General features: G+C 36.6%; 5 protein-coding genes and 1 long non-coding RNA gene across 6 annotated transcripts; 3 read left to right on the top strand and 3 right to left on the bottom strand.

Annotated features, from left to right (window-relative positions):
* The first annotated feature begins 1,261 nt into the window (after positions 1-1,261).
* LOC7454960 (protein NRT1/ PTR FAMILY 5.6) lies at positions 1,262-5,806 on the top strand. The gene is made up of 4 exons (XM_002309055.4): positions 1,262-1,639; positions 3,513-3,730; positions 4,127-4,671; positions 4,806-5,806. Exons 1-4 carry the CDS (start codon positions 1,504-1,506, stop codon positions 5,668-5,670), a joined length of 1,764 nt encoding a protein of 587 aa, XP_002309091.4. The 5' UTR covers positions 1,262-1,503; the 3' UTR covers positions 5,671-5,806.
* A 2,347-nt stretch (positions 5,807-8,153) lies between these two features.
* LOC7468021 (uncharacterized) lies at positions 8,154-11,396 on the top strand. Its single transcript, XM_024602559.2, has 7 exons — positions 8,154-8,704; positions 9,173-9,349; positions 9,454-9,603; positions 9,755-9,856; positions 9,958-10,028; positions 10,159-10,226; positions 10,603-11,396. Exons 1-7 carry the CDS (start codon positions 8,456-8,458, stop codon positions 10,842-10,844), a joined length of 1,059 nt encoding a protein of 352 aa, XP_024458327.1. The 5' UTR covers positions 8,154-8,455; the 3' UTR covers positions 10,845-11,396.
* A 946-nt stretch (positions 11,397-12,342) lies between these two features.
* On the top strand, positions 12,343-14,277 carry LOC112327923 (uncharacterized). The gene is made up of 2 exons (XR_002982423.2): positions 12,343-13,211; positions 13,423-14,277. It is a non-coding gene; the product is annotated as an uncharacterized LOC112327923 (long non-coding RNA).
* LOC18099998 (uncharacterized) lies at positions 13,568-15,406 on the bottom strand. The gene is made up of 2 exons (XM_006381156.3): positions 15,100-15,406; positions 13,568-13,924 (listed from the first exon to the last, which is right to left on the bottom strand). The coding sequence occupies exons 1-2, from the start codon at positions 15,235-15,237 to the stop codon at positions 13,721-13,723; spliced, it is 342 nt and encodes a 113-aa protein (XP_006381218.1). The 5' UTR covers positions 15,238-15,406; the 3' UTR covers positions 13,568-13,720.
* Positions 15,407-16,079: 673 nt separating this feature from the next.
* On the bottom strand, positions 16,080-17,638 carry LOC7468018 (protein MIZU-KUSSEI 1). Its single transcript, XM_002308149.4, is given in 2 exon segments — positions 16,080-17,143; positions 17,146-17,638. Coding segments are annotated over 2 exon segments (726 nt in total). The 5' UTR covers positions 17,252-17,638; the 3' UTR covers positions 16,080-16,523.
* A 694-nt stretch (positions 17,639-18,332) lies between these two features.
* On the bottom strand, positions 18,333-20,953 carry LOC7454959 (protein NRT1/ PTR FAMILY 2.8). The gene is made up of 3 exons (XM_024602475.2): positions 20,566-20,953; positions 20,262-20,479; positions 18,333-20,007 (listed from the first exon to the last, which is right to left on the bottom strand). The coding sequence occupies exons 1-3, from the start codon at positions 20,702-20,704 to the stop codon at positions 18,583-18,585; spliced, it is 1,782 nt and encodes a 593-aa protein (XP_024458243.2). The 5' UTR covers positions 20,705-20,953; the 3' UTR covers positions 18,333-18,582.
* Positions 20,954-21,164: the final 211 nt, after the last annotated feature.

Raw genomic sequence — 21,164 nt, 5'->3', positions numbered from 1 at the left:
AACAACGTTTTACTTTTAATAGTTGTTTGTTGCTAGTATTTTAAAAATAAATCAGTCAATATGATTGTTCTATTTATCATTATTTCTTTACTTACCAAACTAATTTGCTAGTAGATTTTGTGTGCAAATCTAATTTCATTATGATGTATAAATTGCAAGACAATGATCAATAAAAATAAGCTTTCACGGTAGATTCAAATATTAATCTCTAGTTGTCTTCAATTTTTTTTTTTAAATACTAACATTTTTTTTACCATAGATAATCATCTATCTAGCTATAAAGATGACATTGAACTTCAATTTTTTCGATCCCATAAGAAAACTGAAGGTTTTGGTTATACGAGTTATCCTCTAATAATTTAGAAGGCTGATTAGTTAGGTAAATTCCTAAACTTTATAATTTGAATTTAGCTTATATACATATATAATTAATTGATAAGAGGAAAAGGATAAATGATATGAAGTATGCATTGTTTTTTCTTGTACTGATGATCTGATTTTTACAAAACATAAAATATATATATAAATCAACATGTAAAAAGAAAAATCAATTTATAATACTTGTTGACAAAAAATAAACACGAAAACTTAAATTGAGTTAAAAATTAATCATCTTACCTTAAAATAATTATTTGTTCTCTAGTGGTAGTGGTTTAATTGCAATATTATTTCTCATATGTACTTACTCAATTTTTTTTATTATCAATAGCACAAACAAAACTAAACAACAAACTAGATTTTGTACGTTATTCTTTGTTAAAAGTTTTTGAATTTTTTATATTGATATGAATATTTGCAACCATCTTTATTATATCATTTTAGTGGCTTAAAGGAATATTATAAGGCTACACAAGCACATGATTTTAACAATTAAAATAAACAAACACATCCTCTTAAAAAAAAAAATACGGTCCTATTTAAAATGATACAACTTTATTTTAAATAAAATTTAACAAACATAACTTTTAATTTAAAATCTTTAATAAACACATCTCTAGATTTAAGAATCTCAATCAACACAACTTTTCATCCGGTCCAATAGAAGCAACCACGAAGGCAATAATATGTATATATATATGCAATCCATCTTTATTATCATTTTAGTGGTGTACAAGGCAACGGGATTCTTTACCATTTTGAAGGGTCCAGTTAGTCCATGAGTGAACACAACATTTTGGGATGGATGCCATTCCCATCTAGAGAAGACGATGACATCTTTGAGTGAGTGGATGTGGAAGGATAAAATGACCATTTTCTCTTTCACAATAATTTCCAAGAAAAACTTTTCTTTGTTATAGGGTGGGAATAAAGAGCTTTCAAAGCCTGCACTCAGTGAGTCAACAAAGCAAATCCTTTTCTATATAAAGAGGTCCAAAACAAGCTTCTCTACCCACCATCTCTTCCACAAATCCACAACCATAGAAGCAGCTGCATTGCTCTTACTTAGAAATCTTAGGGCCCTGTAAAAAACATTATCAAGTGATCGGCCAGTTAGGGAATATTATGGAGCTTAAAAAGGGAGTAGAAACGAGAGGTGTTAATGAAGAGAAATGGGTTCATGATTCCTCGGTGGATCATAAAGGAAGGGTTCCCCTCCGAGCCTCTACTGGTGCATGGAAAGCATCACTCTTCATCATCGGTAAGGACTAAATATTTTCATTCAATAACGTATAATAATTAAGAGCTATCAACAAATTAATACACACACTGCTATATATTTTCTGTGTATGCTGTGTGTATGCTGTGTTTGGTTACTGACGAGGAAGCTTGCTTGGGAGGGAAATAAAGTCTCCAGTTCGTTCAGTAATATTTTATTTTCTTTGTGTTCATGGAGAATATAGCTTGCTCGAGTTTATTTAAAGAAAATCCCATGAATATTACCCCTAGAAAAGGACTATTTTTCCTTCAATGCCGATGGATAACTCTTCATGGGACTCGTGACTTTTCTTCTTATTATCCCAAAATGAAAAAATGTCTACCCATGCAAGAGAGTGAGGTGTTTAATACAATTTTCGTCGTTACCATGTGCTTTGGGAACTTCTTAAAGGAAAAATATGTGCTCTTACAAGTGGTCAAACTAGCTGGTAATGTTGCTAAAACCTGAAGTCAGTTAGTGTGTCAGATGGTCATGGAACCTGGGCTCATGCTAATTATACATAGCTGAATAATTCTAAAACTCCTGTACAATGGGAGCTAGCAACAAGAATACTTTTGCCACGACTAATTTCTTTTTGGTTCAATATTTGTGTGAGTTTTTGCATCATGAAACTCATAAATATATTATAATCACAATGAAATTTCACTAAATATTTTCTCAAAAGAAAACGCTAAGTTTCGATCGGTTAACATACATGATTGGATGAGTGGTGTGTATCTAAGGTCCTGTACATTTTAGGACATTTTGGTGTGTGTGTGTGTGTAAAAGAAACATTAAAGATAAGCCATACATGTTAGAATTTGGATGATTCCGTTGGTCTTATGCACAAAGTGGAGGGCCATTTGTAGCACTAATCAGTATATCAGTGCTTGGATGCAATGGATATCCTATTCCGTTCTACAGGAATATATATATATATATATATATATATATATATATATATATATATATATATATATATATATAGAAAATACGAAGAAAAGAAGAAAAAGAAAAGTAAACTCTAGTCTTTGGTAGCTTGCATGGATTGAAATGTATATATTAATTCAAGGAAGAAGAACCGTATCAGAAATATTTAAGTATTTATTTCTTTCTGATAAACTTTAACGATCCTTTTCTTATATATAAATAACACAAAAATCCTCATCAGTTGTATCTTAAAAAAAAAAAATAGACTCATAAAAAGAACATCTGTTATTCAGAAAAATAAGTGATAAACCCATGACCCATCCTATAAAGCTCACACTCAAATCTGTCTTATAATACTTATCCTAAAAACAACTTTTTTTGCGTGTGTTGATACGTTCTAATCCTAATTGAAAGTTGAAAAACATTAAAGATTCTCCAAATAGGAGCTTAGATATAGTTTTTTTTATAAAAAAAAGGAAAAAAGAAGAAAAAAGTTATCAGCTTGTACTCGTGTGTTTCTGTTTACTGGAGTGCAATTATTCTTTGTTCGTGGGCATGTTTTTGTCAACATCAGTAAAAGCTTCATACTGTTGATTCTTCCCTTACAATCACAAATAAGAACTTATGCTTTACATGGTCCTACTGCTTTATGAGGTCAGTGAATGAATGAATAGCCTGTAATCGCTACAAAGATACGTGGTAAGGTCCACAATCACAGCACAAATCTTTTTTTTCTTCTTGTAAAATCCCATGAGAAGAAAACAAAATCCACTAGGTGATTAATATAAATTTCATCACTAATGTCAAATGTAGCGATCACAATGAAATAGTCCACAGTGGGTCAAGGCCCAGAAATTCTATGATCATATCATAACTTTATTTTATCTTTTTGGAGTGTGAGAATGAAATTTGAAGTTATTATAATGGGGGTGTTATTGTTTGGCAGCAATTGAATTCAGTGAGAGATTGAGTTACTTCGGAATAGCGACGAGCCTAATCATTTATCTTTCCAAGGTGATGCATCAAGACCTTAAGACAGCTGCTAGGAGTGTAAACTACTGGGGTGGCGTGACTACATTGATGCCATTATTTGGAGGCTTTCTTGCTGATGCTTACTTGGGCCGATTTACCACTGTTTTTGTTTCATCCATTGTCTATCTTCTGGTAATTTCATTTTCTATATATGTTTTTTTTTTTTTGGAATTAGAAGAAGTGTATAATATATTTAACCCTGAATAGCTATTCCAAGTAGCACTTCAATATGCAATGGATTTAATTCTTCTTTCACTGACTTATCACATGGTGATAGAGAGAGATGGACCTTCAAAGGTTGAGGAGGACCAGCTAAATTTGGGGTTCTTGTCCATTGGATTTCTTGAATGTTTTCGTTGATCCAATATATGGGCCAGGAAGAGCCCATCTAAAATGATGTTAATTATCGCCATCGTTTCGTCTTTGCAAAAGAGAGAAATAATTTAATTCTTGATCCCATAGTTTCTTTCAAACAATTTTATATTATATTTCTTCTGAAAGTTTTATTTTATCTATTTGAACCAACAGGGCTTGATTCTCTTAACAATGTCCGCGTTTGTACCAAGTCTAAAGGCTTGTGAGGCAGCTGTGTGTCCCAAGCCTCGGAAGGTTCATGAAGTAGTCTTCTTTCTTGCAATTTACTTGATCTCCGTAGGAACTGGAGGGCACAAACCCTCCTTGGAGAGTTTTGGCGCTGACCAATTTGACGAGAATCACGATGACGAAAGAAAGAAAAAGATGTCCTACTTCAACTGGTGGAACTTCGGCCTCTGTTGTGGACTTCTGCTTGGTGTGACTGTGGTTGTTTATGTGCAAGATCATGTTGGTTGGGGTGCTGGAGATATCATTTTTACTGCAGTTATGGCTTTATCACTAGTTATCTTCATTATAGGACGGCCATTTTACCGCTATCAGGTGCCAACAGGGAGCCCCTTGACCCCAATGTTGCAGGTCCTGGTAGCTGCCATTAGAAACAGAAACCTGCCATATCCTTCCAATCCTGCAGAATTGTATGAAGTTCCCAAGTCAAGAACGGACAAAGGGAGGCTTCTCTGCCATACCGAAAGTCTCAAGTAAGCAAGTGAACGAACTCATTGACATGATAATTTATATTGAATGGTGTTATGTATCCTTGTAATTAATTTTAGATCGTATCATCATCCTAATTGTCTAAACTGCTCGTTTGGCAAATGAATATTACGTACAGGTTTCTTGACAAGGCGACTATTGTGAAGGATAGGGAAATTGGTGCTGAAAACCAAAATCCTTGGAGACTAGCAACCGTGACCAAGGTTGAAGAGATGAAGCTTATTCTCAATTTGATCCCAATATGGCTAGCCATGCTACCATTTGGAATTTCTGTTGCCCAAACCGCCACATTCTTCATCAAGCAAGGCACTACGTTGGACCGAAATATTGGTAACGGCTTTCAGATCCCTCCAGCCTCAGTTTACGCACTTGCCGCTATTGGAATGATAGTCTCCGTGACGATTTACGAGAAGATTTTAGTCCCAGTATTACGAAGGGCTACAGGAAATGAGCGAGGCATCAAAATCCTCCAGAGAATTGGCTTTGGAATGCTTTTCTCAATCTCAACAATGGTAGTTTCAGCCTTGGTTGAGAGGAAGAGACTAGGTGTTGTAGCGAAGGATCCAGTGAAGGGCTCACTTTCAATGAGTGTCTTCTGGTTGGCTCCACAATTCATCATCATTGGTGTAGGAGATGCATTTACTCTAGTGGGCTTGCAAGAGTATTTCTATGACCAAGTTCCAGATTCTATGAGAAGCCTAGGCATTGCCTTTTACCTTAGTGTAATTGGAGCTGCAAACTTCCTTAGTAGTCTCCTGATAACAGCTGTTGATCATGTGACTGAGAAAACCGGCAAGAGTTGGTTTGGAAAAGACTTGAACAGTAGCCGCCTAGACAACTTTTACTGGCTTTTAGCCGGCATGACTGCAGCCAACTTAATTCTCTATGTGTTCTTGGCTCAGCGATATCCATACAAAAATGTGCAGAGTAGCGTGGCTGTAGCTGACTGCTATAAGGATGGTCTGGAAGGTTCAATGGCCTGAAATACATATGCCACTAGCTAGCTAGTATATGAAATAACCTTCGATGCTTAAGGTATACCATGTGAATGTAATAGTATATGATCAAGAGAGTATATTTCATGTTTTTGCTTATTATTAGCGGTGGGAAATTTGCAGATGTTCTTCTGGTGTTTTTCAACTCTTCATGCTTCATCAATGTATGTTTGTGCAATCAACAATCGATGATCAAACTCAGTCCACATGCAAAAGCAGAAGAGCGGCTTTCAGGAACTACAATGAATTATTAGTGTCATAAAATAATGACAAATATCAATAACTAGCAACTATTCATGGAATTGCCATTGCCATGAAGCAAAAGGATATGTATTGCCTTGATGGCAATCAGCCGCTAATAATAAAGATACCATAACTTCTTTTTTTTCACGGTTGCAATATAGTTGTTTTTTACTTTAAAATATATGAAAATAATATATATATATATATATATATATATATATATATATATTTTTTAAAAAAATTTATTTCAACATTCGTATATAAAAATAATCTGAAAATACTAAAAAAAATTAATTTAAAATAAAAAAAAATAATAATTTTTTTAAAAACACTTTTAAAACACGAAAAATAACCAATATCTTATTAAATATTGAAAACTTAATTTATTTGGGTAACTCTTAAAGAAATGGAAGGGTTCTTGAAAGAATCTTTAGTGATTAAAGCCACAACACCAATCTCAATTTCAGTGTAGATTTTCATTGCACATAAAGGTTTTTTTGTTTTTATTTTTTAAAAGTGTTTTAAAAAAAATTATTTTTTTCTTTGCTTTAAATTAATTTTTTTTTTTGTATTTTCAGATCATTTTAATATGTTGGTGTTAAAAATAATTTTAAAAAATAAAAAAATATTATTTTAATATATTTTCGAGTGAAAAATACTTTAAAAATTAACTACTATCAAATTCTTAAATACCATTAACAACCAATAATATAGCATTATAAATTCCTTTAACTTAAGCCGCCCCCCCCCCCTGTTCTTTTGCCTTCTCTTTTTGGAATTTCTTCATGTTATCCTTTATTTTACATTGTGAAGTCCCTTTGACCACTTTTTCTATATCAACAATTACTGCTTTCCAATTGGTTCAAAAATAAATATTAAAAAGAGCAAAAAAGAAGAAGCATATAATCAGTTACGGGCAACACCTGGCACACCCATGATCCGCCCGAATGGCATGTCCTCCATTTCCCAAATCGGGTCGAGTGATATAGCTACAATACACCCACAACTACCGTGCGTCGGGGTCTCAATGCCCTCTCGATGAAAGCACCATACTAGGCCCCTCCACAAATGACTATCACAGCCGTTGAATAATCACCTTCTAATGCCAACATCACTGATGATCCAGCTGATGGGTAATTTTGGGGAAAACGATCCAACGGTGGATATTCTTTCACCACTTTACTAGTCTTAGTGATCAAATAAAACTGCTTTCTTATTAACAAAAACATTAAAAGATTTGAGGTGGGAATTTTATGATTAGTTAAACATCTCAAATCTTTTTTTTTATTGGATATTTTTTTTATTTGCATCCTTTTTTTAGAGTAATTTTTCTTTTCATTAATTGTAAAATTGATGCTCTATAAACCAATAAATGGTGTTTGGATTATAAATATTGACCAATCTCAAACTTTTTTTTTCATTCAAATTCTTTTTTTTATCAGTTTTTTTTCGTTCACATTCTTTTTTTTATTGAGTTCTTTTGCTTTTTATTTAACAATTGTATTTCAATTTTGCAAACTTAACGCTCTGTGAACTATGAAATGATGTTTGGAATCATGAACACACAAGATAATAGTTACCCATAATATTTGAATTGAAAAAATATTAAATAAAATAATGAAAATACAATATAGAAAAAAGACGCAATCCACTGGAGGTTATAATAGTTATCCACAATGTTTTTTTTTCTTTAATTTTTCTTTGTCACTTTTTTTTCATTGATAAAAAATGCTACGATGACCAGTTCATTGTAGTTGAAATTGATTCATTGATAAACCAATGGTAACGTTACTCTCACTTGGACCAACAATCATTGATGAATTCACTATACATAGTAGTTGAGTTTTAGTTGAAACTAATTCATCATCTCTCAAATTGCTTCCACTAAAAAATAAGCATATTTATATTGAGTTCTGCGGACACCAAAATCCAATAGAGTTGGGTCTTTGTCTAACAGAACCCAATAGAGTTTGACCCTGACTCTAGCATGATGTAATATTATTGGGCTATGCTATTTAGCAAGATTCAATAGAATTAGATTATCGTCAGATCCAATACACTAATGTATTTTCTATATTTTTTATAATTTTTTTATATTTAAAAAATTTAGTATTGATCTGCTGAGAAGTGCAAATCAATATGCTATGGAACACGGATCAATTATGCTATTACGTGTGTGTATCAACAAAAAAAAATCAAATAAAAAAAAAAGAGGTAGAAAAGATGTGGCAAAACTCTTTCGTTCAAACCACGCATATACCAAAAAATATTCCACCCGCCGCTAAAAGTCTAAAACTGCACAAACCCCCCTAATCATGTGCCAAAAATTGCGCACACTCTCATTAGGGTTTTACTCTCTCTGCTTTCTACTCTAGAACTAGCTACACAAGGGTTTCTCTTCGCCACCATCACCACCACGACTTTCCCTTTTTTCACACTTGCACAACACTCAACACCCAACCCATCTCATGTTACACCATCCCAAAGAGCACCAAATCTATTCTATTTATTTAAATAGTTAAAACAGAATATGAACATGGAAGCTAGAGTTGGTGCGGTTGTTGAGGGAGGGCAGAGAGCACTTAATTCTGCCGCCGCCGCCGCCCATGGAAGCATTTTGGATGCAGGTGCCAGGAGATTCTTGCAGCAACAACATAACAACAGTCACCAACAACATTCACAGCTAGGAACTATCCAACAATTGCTTGCTGGTGGTATTGCTGGTGCTTTTAGTAAGACTTGCACGGCTCCTCTCGCACGACTTACTATCCTCTTTCAGGTTTTTATATTTTTTTTCCTATTATTTTGTTTCTTTTTTTCTTTTGGAATTATGGGTTTTGGGGTTTAGCTGGAAGTGGTTAATTTGGTTCTGTTTCGGATTTCAATACAAAATTGGTACGTGATTAGTTTCTGCTGAAAAACTTCTTCAAATCCCTTTCCAGTTGGAGGGGAGTTCTGAATTTGAATTAGATGTCTGATAATGCCCCTGAATTTTGATATCTTTTTTTTTTTTTTTTTGTAAAAAAGAAAGAAGAGCTTTTTCATGTGTCCATTGTATTTTGTTACAAAAGGAGCTCGAGCAGTTTGCTCACTTCCAATTCTAGCTCTGTACGAGTTTCATAAGAGGACTAACGTTGCTCTCTAATTTGCTGATGACAATAATTTACTGGATTGGTTGCTCCTTTTATGCTGTCCATATTCACATCAAATACTTATCCGACTGCCTTTTACTTCGTCATTCTTCTAGGTTCAAGGTATGCACTCTGATGTTACAGCATTGAGCAAGGCTAGCATATGGCGGGAGGCATCTCGTGTTATGAATGAAGAAGGGTTTAGGGCATTTTGGAAAGGCAATCTAGTGACTATTGCGCACCGCCTTCCTTATTCTTCAGTCAGCTTCTATGCTTATGAACGTTACAAGAGTGTATGTGCATCCAATTTCTTTCTTCAAAACTCCTATTGAAATTAAATTGGATTGACATGTCATCTCAATCTTGCTAAATTCCATCTCGTTTTGCTCTTCTGCAGTTATTGCAATCAGTTCTTGGTGTTGAAAATCACGGGGGGAATGGGACTGCAGACCTTGCTGTGCACTTTATAGGTGGTGGGATGGCAGGAATAACAGCTGCTTCTGCCACGTATCCACTGGATCTTGTGAGGACACGCCTAGCAGCACAGGTAAGTCTATCATGCTTGGCTGGCTAAAGAACTGCCATGGGTTGGGTGGGTAATGAGTATTGGATCGCAGATTCGGTTCTATGTTCTTACCTTATTGTATTCTTTCCTGTTTGAAACTTTGTCTTGATGCAGTTGCTTTTGAACCTTGCAGAGAAACACAATATACTACAGAGGTATTTTGCATGCATTTCACACCATATGCAGAGAAGAAGGTTTCCTGGGCTTGTATAAAGGACTTGGAGCAACATTACTTGTAAGCTTCTGTTAGTCATCTCTATTCTTTATCTTTCTTTTCCTTTCGCTTCTCCTTTTCTATCAATTTTAAATGCGAACATGGATACTTTTGTGCTACAGGGTGTTGGACCTAGTATAGCGATAAGCTTTTCTGTTTACGAGTCTCTCAGATCGTTTTGGCAGTCTAAAAGGCGAGGACTCCCTAAATTAATTCAATTGAGCTATATTGAGTGCTCCATTATATTTGTATGCTTTTATCTCTTGCTTGGTGTGTTTGAGCTGGAATGGTGTTTTATAAGCTCTCTTCTGTGTTGTTTTCAGGCCCAATGATTCTACTGTCATGGCTAGTCTTGCTTGTGGCAGTCTTTCAGGCATTGCATCCTCAACAGGTGAGTGACCAGCAGCTCAATTCAACCCTTTTTTTCAAACCTTATGCAATCTGTAGTAATTGCTTGGCTGTGACTTTTGTTTATCATGTCCCATCTGTTAGTAATTGCTTCATATTTTACTTGGATACAATGCTATCAGGACTAGTTTTTTTTTTCCTCCTGTCAATCTAGCCAGTGTAACTGTTCTAGAAATCACTGAGATAGGAATAAATTATGAAAAATTGTTTGTTGTCTGTCAACATCCTATTCTGTTAGATTTTGTTGTGTTCCTGATAAAGTGAACACAGTTTCCTCAAGTATCTACTAAAATGCTAAATTATTATAGGCGATCACTGTATGCTGTATGACTTTGTTTTTCTTTCCTCGTGATTTTCAGCAACATTTCCTTTGGATCTTGTGAGGAGAAGAATGCAGTTGGAAGGGGCTGGTGGTCGAGCACGTGTCTACACGACTGGCTTGTTTGGAGCATTTGCCCATATAATCCAGACTGAAGGGTTGCGAGGCATGTATAGAGGCATTCTGCCCGAGTACTACAAGGTGGTTCCCGGTGTTGGCATTGTGTTCATGACTTACGAGACATTGAAGATGCTACTATCGTGCACCCCCAGCAATTATTAGTGGCATCAAATCAGTTTATATGGATACTATCTATTTGAGCCCATAACATGAGAAAAATGAATGAGAAGAAGAATCAGTTTGTTATTTATAGTTGGAAGGTAGATTGGAGAAATGTCTTGAGTTACTGTGACAAGAAATTCCATGGTGGTAAATTTTTTCATTGCTGCCGTGAGACTATACTTCTATTTAATGTATAGGTGCCATTTCATGCAAAGATGAAATGTTTGGAGAGTTGGGCTTACAACCATAAGGATGCAGGTTTTGAGAATTGGCTAATTCATGCGAAGATGAAGGGTGTCTCTATATTTCTGTAGGACAATAACTTGGTGATAGTAGGGTAGATTAGATTGCGAGAGCTACACAATTGTATCCGATACCAATATATAGTCGTTAAGTTAGCAGTCGTTGATGATCTCATCATCTCAACAGTTTTGTCATCCCAGCGTGTTTCGTACTTGCCTAGCAGTCTTGTAATCCTAGGCTTGTGTATTACTTCTGTTTGAGCAGGTACTGTTTGAGTGTTCTTATGGAAGAAGTCATTTCCTATTGTCAGTGGGCAATCTCCTCAATCACTAAACATCAATACTTGGTTGAAAACTTGAATGTTGTATGGTTGCCAATAGTGCCCGTCATCGATGCAAACTGGGACTTGCATGCCTTGTGACCAGAGGGCAGGGAAGTATCTAATTTCATGTGGTGCTAAAATCATGACACCAATCCGTGATGTGTTTTTTTTCTAGGGAAGGCATAAATTTGCGGCGTGAAATTGGAATGAAGTACAATGAATGCGAGATAATGACAGGACAAGTCGACCTTGGCCCTCAAATGTAATTTCCAGTTTTGCTCAAACACGAGTGACAATGTGGGATCCAGAAGACAATTTTGAAGTGTTGGAAATCAGGCAGAACATAATTCGCCCCGAAAATGGAGTAACCTGTTAACAGCTTACAGTAAAGAACACTTACCGTTACCACTTGTGTTCGATAACTTGCATGCTGACATGAATCTTTATTGCAAGCCCCTAGCAAGGTTACATAAAGGTAGCTCTTCCCTCATGGGAAGTTTCCAGTATGAGAAATTGAGAATCAAGCATGAAAACTCAATTGAATACACAGGTTTGATCTATCAATTTCATTTCAAATTACAATCTGCATCTTTGCCAACGAAGTTGGTGCATTCGGAAGTCACTTATAGAAGCATCTGCAGTTGATTACCAGCATCACCCAAGAAGGGAATCAATGCTTGACCCCGCTCTATGAATTCTTGAAATGGTTTCAATGAGGGTGTTGGGAGTGTGGTTGTGGTTGTGGTTGCTTTTCAAAGTGTTTTTCACTCAGAAAAGTATACCAATAATATTTTTTTATTTTTTAAAAATTATTTTTGAAATCAGCATATCAAAATGATTTGAAAACATCAAAAACATATTACTTCAAAGCAAAAAAAAAAAAATCAAATTTTTTCATAATCACTTTTGAAAAGCACTCCCAAGCTCAACTATGATAATTCACCAAAATATTATATTGCACTTGTAGCCTGTGATAATTAATGATGTGTGTTTCGATAGGCCAAGGAATAGAATATGCTACTGTGTAAGAAAAGAAACAAAAGCAGATGGTGACCATCAAACTAGATAGTAATACTACAAGAAGGCAGTGTGGCTAGACTACCTTTCCTTTTCGGTTCACTGTCTTTAGATTTGATAGGATTACAGAATCATGAGCATATGAGATATGTGTTTATAAAGCTTAAACAGATGGATTCTTTAACTACAGCCTCTAGTAAGCTTCAAGCACACTGATTGAATAGCCATACCAGACGATGGTGACGGAGTTTGTGATGTGGGTTTTTTCTTGTAGCTTGAGTAGCGTTGCCATTATTTGAAAAGAATCGTTCATAATTAGCAAGAAGATCTTCCAGTCTTGTTGAAAAAGCAGTCAAGATCAACATCATTGTCTATGGAAAGTAATCTACCTAACCTATATGATTGGTTTAGGAAGAACAGAATCTCCAGGGCAGGGCACCTTATCATCGCTTTAAAGCAACTATGCATCCCTTTCTTACAGAATAATCATGTTTAGCTTTAAGAACCATTATAAATTCCTGCAATCAATCATTCAAATGAGCATCAGCCAGCAACTAACCTTCAACTTATCACTTTCTTTCCGTCTCTTTTCTTTTCCTCTTGAAATTAATTACTTCATCCTTGATATTGGGTCAGGATTGGGTAATCTGCATCCTGAGGTTTGGATCACCACATGTTTTGATCTAGTCCTTGGGTTGCAGATTACCTCTTCCTCACTGACAATGTAGAGCTTTCCGTTCGCACCTGGCTACTGGCTACACTTAAACCTTGCTCTTGCTCTTCAGGTCATTTCTTTCTGAACTCTCCTTTTTCTTGTCAATAACAGCTGATGAAAAATTTTATTTGCTTTAGTTGGATGCTATTCCCAGAGATATACGTTCTATCGACATGTATTAGTTTAAAACTTCAAAAGCTTCTTTCGTTTGGTAGGCATGTTAAACAACTGAGGGCTAGCTGCCAACTGCACTGATATTTCTTCTCCACTTCTAACTCTAGGTCTTTGATCCTGCTGGCAAATTACACATTTTACTTATGGTTCCACTCTCTTAAGATAGTTCAGGTATGGCCATACTGGAAAATAATGATTTCACAGCCACCCCTGAAACTGAGGTCTGTTTTCTAATGCCCTGGCAAAGAAGCATAAGAGAAAAAGGAGCGAGTTCTCTATAATTTAGATTTCTGGTTCTTGCAAAATTGAACATTCCTGTCATATTCCAAGTTCCTATCTAGAAGTTTTCAACCTCTTGAAGCAGATGGAGGTTTTCTGTAAGACATGGCAAGAAACTATATGAATCTAGGTGTCACTTTTCTGGAATTGCTGCAGCACTCCAATAGCTTCCTCCTTGCTTTCACTGAAGTCCCCGCCATCTTTGAAGATTAAAAACTCCATCATCTCCACCCGGAAGAAAATGAAACTTCCACTCAAGTGTGTAATGCAACAGCCGAAGTCCTTTCCAACCACACAGTGCCATGCTGGTCCATAAACATCATCAAATTTCTGTTTAGCAGTTACAAACGTTGTTAGCTTGAACATTACAACAATAGCTTCATTAAGAAAAATCTTCAACACCATCATTCTTTGATGTCCACCAACATCGATGCTGGTTGATCATGTTAATAGATAGTGGGATAAATAACACTTCCAATGTGAACTAGTGGCGTTCGGAGAGGTAATTCAGACGTGAGAAACATTAATCCGTGGTGTTGCACCATGATTGTTGTCTGTGATTTTTTGAGAAAGAAAAAACGTGTGTGTGAGAGAGAGAGAGCGTGAAAACCTCTTTGTTTCATGCCCCACTTGGTAGTTGGCATATCCAAATTCAATACATCAAATTGAGCATTATTCGCCTAGTAGCTTATTCCAAGTTATATTCTCAAGAAAAGAAGTTGTTAAAGGCTGGGTATTTTACTGACAAGACTTTGCTACAATGAGAAAGATTGATGGATTAGATCCATTTTGGGTCCCTCTAAAGATGATAACTCTTAGTATTAGAACCTAAAACCATGTATTGCATTGAATATGGGAACTTGTATAGCTCTTGATTTTCCGTACCAAGCAATGGAGACCACTTCCTACATTCCCATAATATGCAAATTCTCCCCGCTGAGTATGTAACATGAACTTGTTCATAATACCTCTTTAGAAAGAAAGAAAAAAACTAATTGAAAATCATGAGATAATAACCAGATTGAAATAAAGAATATAGGAACATCGAGAAAATCTTCCCTCTTTTTTTTCTTTGATTTTTTTGAACAGAACTGGATTTTCTGCAACTCTGCCCATTTCTGCATAATTTGGAAGAGGAGAGAGAGAGAGAGAGCTGCTAAGGTTTCTGTGATGCAAAAGCATCAGTTTATTTATTTCCTCCCTATATAAATTATTCTTATGGCAGCAAGCAGAGCCTTTACAATCTTATATTGCTATGTTGCTTTTTGGAAAAGAAAGATACCTTTCTAATCATGCTTGCTTCCAGGGCATAACACACTAACCAACCAATCAGTATCTTATCACTTTAAGTATCTGATATGTTTGTTGCCAAGAATAAGTACCAAGGTACAATATTTTTCACAAAAGATAAAAAAAAAAAAAAAGATTTCTTTAATCTTTCTGATTGGAGTGTTAATAGGACAGACTACATATATAAGATAAGATTTTTAAGGAATAAAGGAGACCTGTTTGATGTAATGAGCAATGGATTGACAATCAGAGACCTCATGTAGATCAAGAGCCTGATAAGCCAATTCCATGGCATGGCTCTGCATCTGCTCTGGCATGTCTGTCTCACGCAGTACAGCTTTTCCCTCCAACATCTTAACCAGTGACCAAAACCTAAAGTAGCTACTAGCGGGACTAGTTGATGCTTATTAAAAGCCTTTTTTATGAACATATATACTACTAAAAAATAGAACAGACTTGCTTAGAAATGCAGACTAATAATCTTGTGGTCCAGCTTCGAAGCTGCATGGTGATATTTTTTTCTGCGGAACTACTGAGAACAATTTTCACCTTTTGTATTCCTAGAAGCTGTCAAAATCAGAACAGTTGTAACATAAATATCTTATCTTAAGGGCGTGAATCGTTTCTTATTAGTAATCCGACCCAGTATTTTGCAGCAATCGAAGGACCTGTGAGACATTTCAGCTGGAATATTGAGTGGCTTTCAAGTTTGGTTCTAATAACAGCCATGTTGCTTGATACATCACAAGCTGTGATAGATGACTAAAAACTACTGCAGAAGAAATTGCAACCACAGGTGATTCTTACAGAACCTAAATTTGATTCTCTGTCTGTATAAGCTGTCACCAATTGTCATAACAAAATAGTTAGGACAAAGAGGTCAATTTGAGACTTTGAAAGGCCAGGAAGATTCGAATATGAGATTTTGTGGATAGTAGTCTCCCCAATCCTACGCCATTCATTAAGCTACTACAACGAGGCCTACATGTTGCTTTATAGAATTTCTTCAGAACTGCATAGTGTCCCAACAGAGACCAAGTGTTACTCTGGTTCCTGTAACTTCATTTTTTTTCCTGAATAAAAAGCTTGCTGTATTTATTTTCTTTATTCATTCATTCATTAAAAAATTATTGAAACTTTCTCAACTCAGATGCCCAGGAATTTTGAAGCACGCAACTTTTAAATTTTAGAAACCTTCAGCTTCAACAGTAATGAATCATAAACACTGACATAGATCAGAGCACACATCTACAGATACAAAACTTGGATAAAATTTCGAACACTCTCTTGAAAAGTGAAATGGTACACAAATCAGAGTCTTAATGATCCTTATATCCATCAGAGTTAGCCCTAAGAACCTAATCAATGAACAATTTGAATAATCCCCAAGTATGGAACAACCTCAATATAATCTAGCCCTCTATATTACAAAAATTAAATGTAATTAGCCATCTCTTTTTATCAAGATCACCCTTCCTAATCCTCAAAATTCTTGATGAAGAATCCCTCAATCAAGAAAACGCTTTGTTTTCTTTCATGCCCCTCTTCCTAGTAAAGAAAGAAAAAAAAGGCATTCTAAATGTCAAGATTTACTAGTACCATTTATCAAGGCATATAAAATTATTTAGGCCCAAGATTATCAAGACCTCATCAAGAACACACTGAGTTCTTGACCAGGACACTCATCTGGGTTAATCAAATGAAACGATTCTGAATCAGCTCTACCAACCATATGCTCATAATTAGCCCTCATATACATGATCTCCTCCGAATCCGAAGATGACCCCAACCTGGCCGGAATAACACCCGCAGCAACCGTCATTGACTGCACTGTCTTCAACATCAAACGAATCTGCTCACTTGCCTTTCTCCTTAAAGCAAAACCTGCTTTCTTCCCATTGCAATTCACTGTCCAGACTGGGACTGCTCGTAGCGGGACAGAGTTCAACTCAGATCGATTGCACTCAAGAGCGAGGCGGACCAGCCCACATTGCATTTCTTTGACGAGTTGGTGGGTGGGGATTGAGAGTTCAAGAAGGAGAAGAGGTATAGTGGAGAGACGGTCATGTTGGATGCAGAACCAAACGTGGCCTCTGCGGTTGCCGAAAATGGTACTGATCACCATTGTTTTTGAAGGGCGTGGTGGGGCTACTGTGATTATGGGGCTGAGTGTCGATTGTGGGGAGCTGGATTCTTGGTCTTCTTCGATTTGAGGTTCTTGATTGGTGGTGATGGGGTCATCAAGATCATCACGAAGGAGGTGCTAAGGCGTTTCTTGTTGGTGGTTGTGGTGCTGGTGGTAGTGGTAGTGGTAGTGGGAGGAGAGAACAGGAGGAGGAATCGACGGAGGGCGTCGATCTTGGTCATCTTTGTTTTTGGCTACTTGAACAAAAGAAGAAACGGGTTGGTTTTTTCTTGGTAAAGAAAGGAATGGAGGGAAGAGGAATTAGAGAAATTGAGAGCAAATTGGTACGGTGTGTTATTCTGAAGAGTCGCATGGGATAATGTGATGCAGATACATAAATATACAGAGAGAGGGGCGGGAAGAAGATATAGCCGTTGAGATTTGTTTGTTAATACTGGTGCAAGATCCAGACCTTTCTGTTTTGGTTCGGAGTCGGAAATTAAGCACAATAATCTTAAAATTGTAGGAGGTCTAGAATGGGCATGGCCATTAGGCCATCGGCACGATACCAACCCCTAATATTCCCTGCAGTCTTCTTTCCGTGTGCAGGAATTCTGTACGTAAATCCTGTTTCTCCCTAGTTAATGTAATGGTAAAGATCAAATAATGGGGTTAGTAACAGTGATACACTGAGTCCGTGAAGATCAAAGTTGAGCCTAAAGTATAGTTATTAAACATAGCTTGACCTATGAATTGGGTCTGATAATTATGGCCTTATGTAGCTGGGATAGCAAAAATTAGGAGTTTTTATCAGTAAGGTGGAATTTTACCGTAAAAACATCACGCATGCAGATAGCATAGCATATATATTTATGGTCATGTGAGGTAGGGCTAAACCTAAAAAAAAAATCTGTTTGCATTAGACCAATATAATAATAATAAAAAGCTATAATTTTTTATTTGATTATTAGATGGAGTTTAAAATTTTTTAAATGTTTTTACAGGTCTAGTTATATAGAAAACACTACAACTAACCGAGCTGCGAAAGACTCCTAGATTAGACCTTGAAAATACTGTTTAAGTTAATTTTTTTGAATTTTATGTTATTTTCGGATTTTTAGTTATTTTTCCCTTTTGATTAACAATTTGATTTTTCTGCATCGTAAAGAACATTACTTGCCTATTTATGGGATGTAAACTTTTAAAAGGCAAAACTTATCAGACTTTATCTTTAGAAATAAAACCATGTCTTAGATTATGTTTGTGACAACTCTATTTCGGTCAATTCTATATCTCTCTTACTAGTTACTATACTTATTGTGCTTCCGCCAACATCAAAAGTCTTCAACATATAAAAGATAGCAATTCTGAGCGTTTACAAACTAATTTCACACCTTAAGAGGAGAAAAAAGAAGAAAAAATAGAAGAAGAAGAAGAAAAAACCCTTGCAGAGGCGAGGAAATAGAGCACACCATAGATGTTTATAGCACAAGACGCTGGTGAGCTAGAGCTAGGTGCATGATACCCAGGAAGGAATAGAGACTTTCCCGCAAATCATTAAGTTTTTGAGTCGTTAAGCGGCTTCATTCATCTCTTCATGCCTTGATTCAGATCTTTTGTCAACTTGCTTTTCCAAATAGCGGCATGAAAAGAGATTGAAATACAGGAGATTTAATGCTGCTAAACTAGCAATAAGGTAGTAGAAGTAGTCGAGTTTAACTTTATTGAGGTCACGGCCACCCAACCATGGAGATTCTTTCCCATTGTTTGAAGTCACGAGGTGGACTAGGTTGATAATAGCCGTGTTCAAGTAGCTGGATGCAGAGAAGCTGAGAAAGAAGATTGCCCCAGAAAGAGTCCTCATGGTTTCTGGCAAATGGTTGGTGTAGTATTCCATAATAGCAACAGCAGCAAATGCTTCGTTCAGACCCGATAAGGCAAACTGTGGCAGCAGCAGCAGAATACTTTGAGGTGACACTAAGGTTCCCTGTTTCAAAGCTGCGTCCCGGCGGCTCTTTTCAACAATTGCAGCCACCACCATGCATAGGATTGCCATTACAATACCAGTGTTGATTCTGTGTCTCGTTGTAAATCTAATATTCTTTTTTGACCTTTTCCTTGCCTGAGGCAGGTAAATTTGCTCGTAAATGAATATCCATATTGAAAGGCAAATCATCGAAATAAGGCCCATCCAACCAGGTGGAATTTTAAAATTGTGGACTTCGTTGTTCGACTGAATTGCTTGCATCAAGCCAAAAGTATTCATTTGGTCCATTGTAATGAAGCAACCGATTCCTGTAAACCAAACTGGCACAAGTCCTACTATTAGTTTCAGCTGTTCAACTTGTTGAACACTACATAATCTCCAAGAATTCTTGGGCAAGCCTTTGTCATCCAATTCGCTTGGATCAGTAATTAGAGCAGCCTTGTCAAAGAATTTGAACATATCAGTGTGAGCAAGCTTTGCTACACGCTGATCTGACTCAGTCAAGGGAGGATCATAGAGGGGATGCCCAGAAGATGATTCAAGACTCACTGCACGCTTCTTACGGGCAGCTACAATCACTTTGGCAATATCGACAAAAACGGTTCCTTGGGACTTTGTGATTATATAAGTGTGTTTGCCAATCAAGAAAATGATAATAGACGAGAAGAGGCAGGCAGCTGGTATGGCATAACCTATAACCCAGCTAACATTAGTCTGAACGTAGACCACTGCAGTGAGAGCTATCACGAGAGCCACTGTGAAAGAGAAATACCACCAGTTGAAGAAGCTCTCAAGCTGGGCTCGTCCTTTTTCAGTTCTGGTGTCGAACTGATCAGCTCCAAAGGCAATGTTGCAGGGCCTAACACCTCCCGCTCCAACGGCAAGCAACCCAAGGCCCGAATAGAGGACTCCAAGCTGCCAATCCTGAGGTTTTTGGCAATTGGATACTCCAGGGCAGTCGAGGGGTCTTAACTTTGGCATGCCTGCAGTTAGGGCCAGGACCACCATGCCCTGTACGTTAAAATATAAAAGAACATATTCAATGGATCATGATCCTTATTCAGTGTTAGTAATTTAAATCTCCAAGTAAAAGTAGAGAATACATATCCAAAATTCCTAACGGTAGCTAATTAAGAAACAGCCATCCTTATAATTTGTTCATTCAAACGAACGGAAGTAGAAGATTAAGGATTTCATAGAACATGTTTATTTATTATATCACAATCTACACGAGTCATTGGAAATGTGCAGACAGATGATTTTACCAGGAAAGAGGACATGGAGCCGAAGAGAAGGGTGCGGAACCTTCCCAGATAAGCATCAGATAAGAAAGCACCAAGCAAGGGTGTGACATTGGTGGAACCAGACCAAATATTGTACACATTAACTAATTGAATACCATCCATGTTGTATCTTGTTTGTAGATACACTGTTAAATTGGCTATAAGACCCATGGAAGCCAATTTCTCGAATGACTCGTTCCCTTGAAACAAAGCAACACAAAATACGTGAAAACAAATTATAGCAAAAACATGCATGCAGATAATTCTAATCGAATGCATTAATTACCAAGAATGTATTTTACAGATCTCCATCCTCCAGGTGCCTTTTTAGGCGGAGGCGGAGGAAGAAAAGAGATAGGAGGAGGTGGAGAGATATCATCATCTGAAGGAGATGAAGTCTTAGCAGTAACGACAACATTCTCCATCTCTTCCTTCTCTGCTCGTCTCTGGGTTCTGTTCCCCCTCCCCCTCCCCCCTTCCTGTTCAAGGCCTTATTCTGCATTTCGCAATCCTTATTTCTCGCATCAATTGACACCTTCTTCCTTATTTTTCTGTTTCTTGTATTTTCAGATCCTCAATGTTTTTGGCTGTTCTGGATTGATTTTGTTTAACAGTACAAGCTGTTTTTGTTTGTGCACTTAAAATGCGGAATGAGAAATATCTACCCTTAATTTAAGCTGTCATGTTATAATAAGAAAATATCAAAACAGAAAACAGAAGACGTTAACCAGCTACAGTACAGCCCATTCTGATGCTCTTTCTGTCTTTCACTAGTTTGTATGCTTGCTTGCACAGCAAGAATGGCAAGAATGGCAAGAACGGCAAGAACATAACATATGTGGTCTACGTAAGGTCGAACATAACATGTGTGGTTCGAGTAGTTTT

This window comes from Populus trichocarpa, chromosome 6 (genome assembly GCF_000002775.5).
Source record: "Populus trichocarpa isolate Nisqually-1 chromosome 6, P.trichocarpa_v4.1, whole genome shotgun sequence".
In the NCBI taxonomy this organism is placed as follows: Eukaryota; Viridiplantae; Streptophyta; class Magnoliopsida; order Malpighiales; family Salicaceae; genus Populus; species Populus trichocarpa.
Note: the sequence above shows the minus strand (reverse complement) of the source record. Positions and strands in the feature narration are given on the sequence as shown.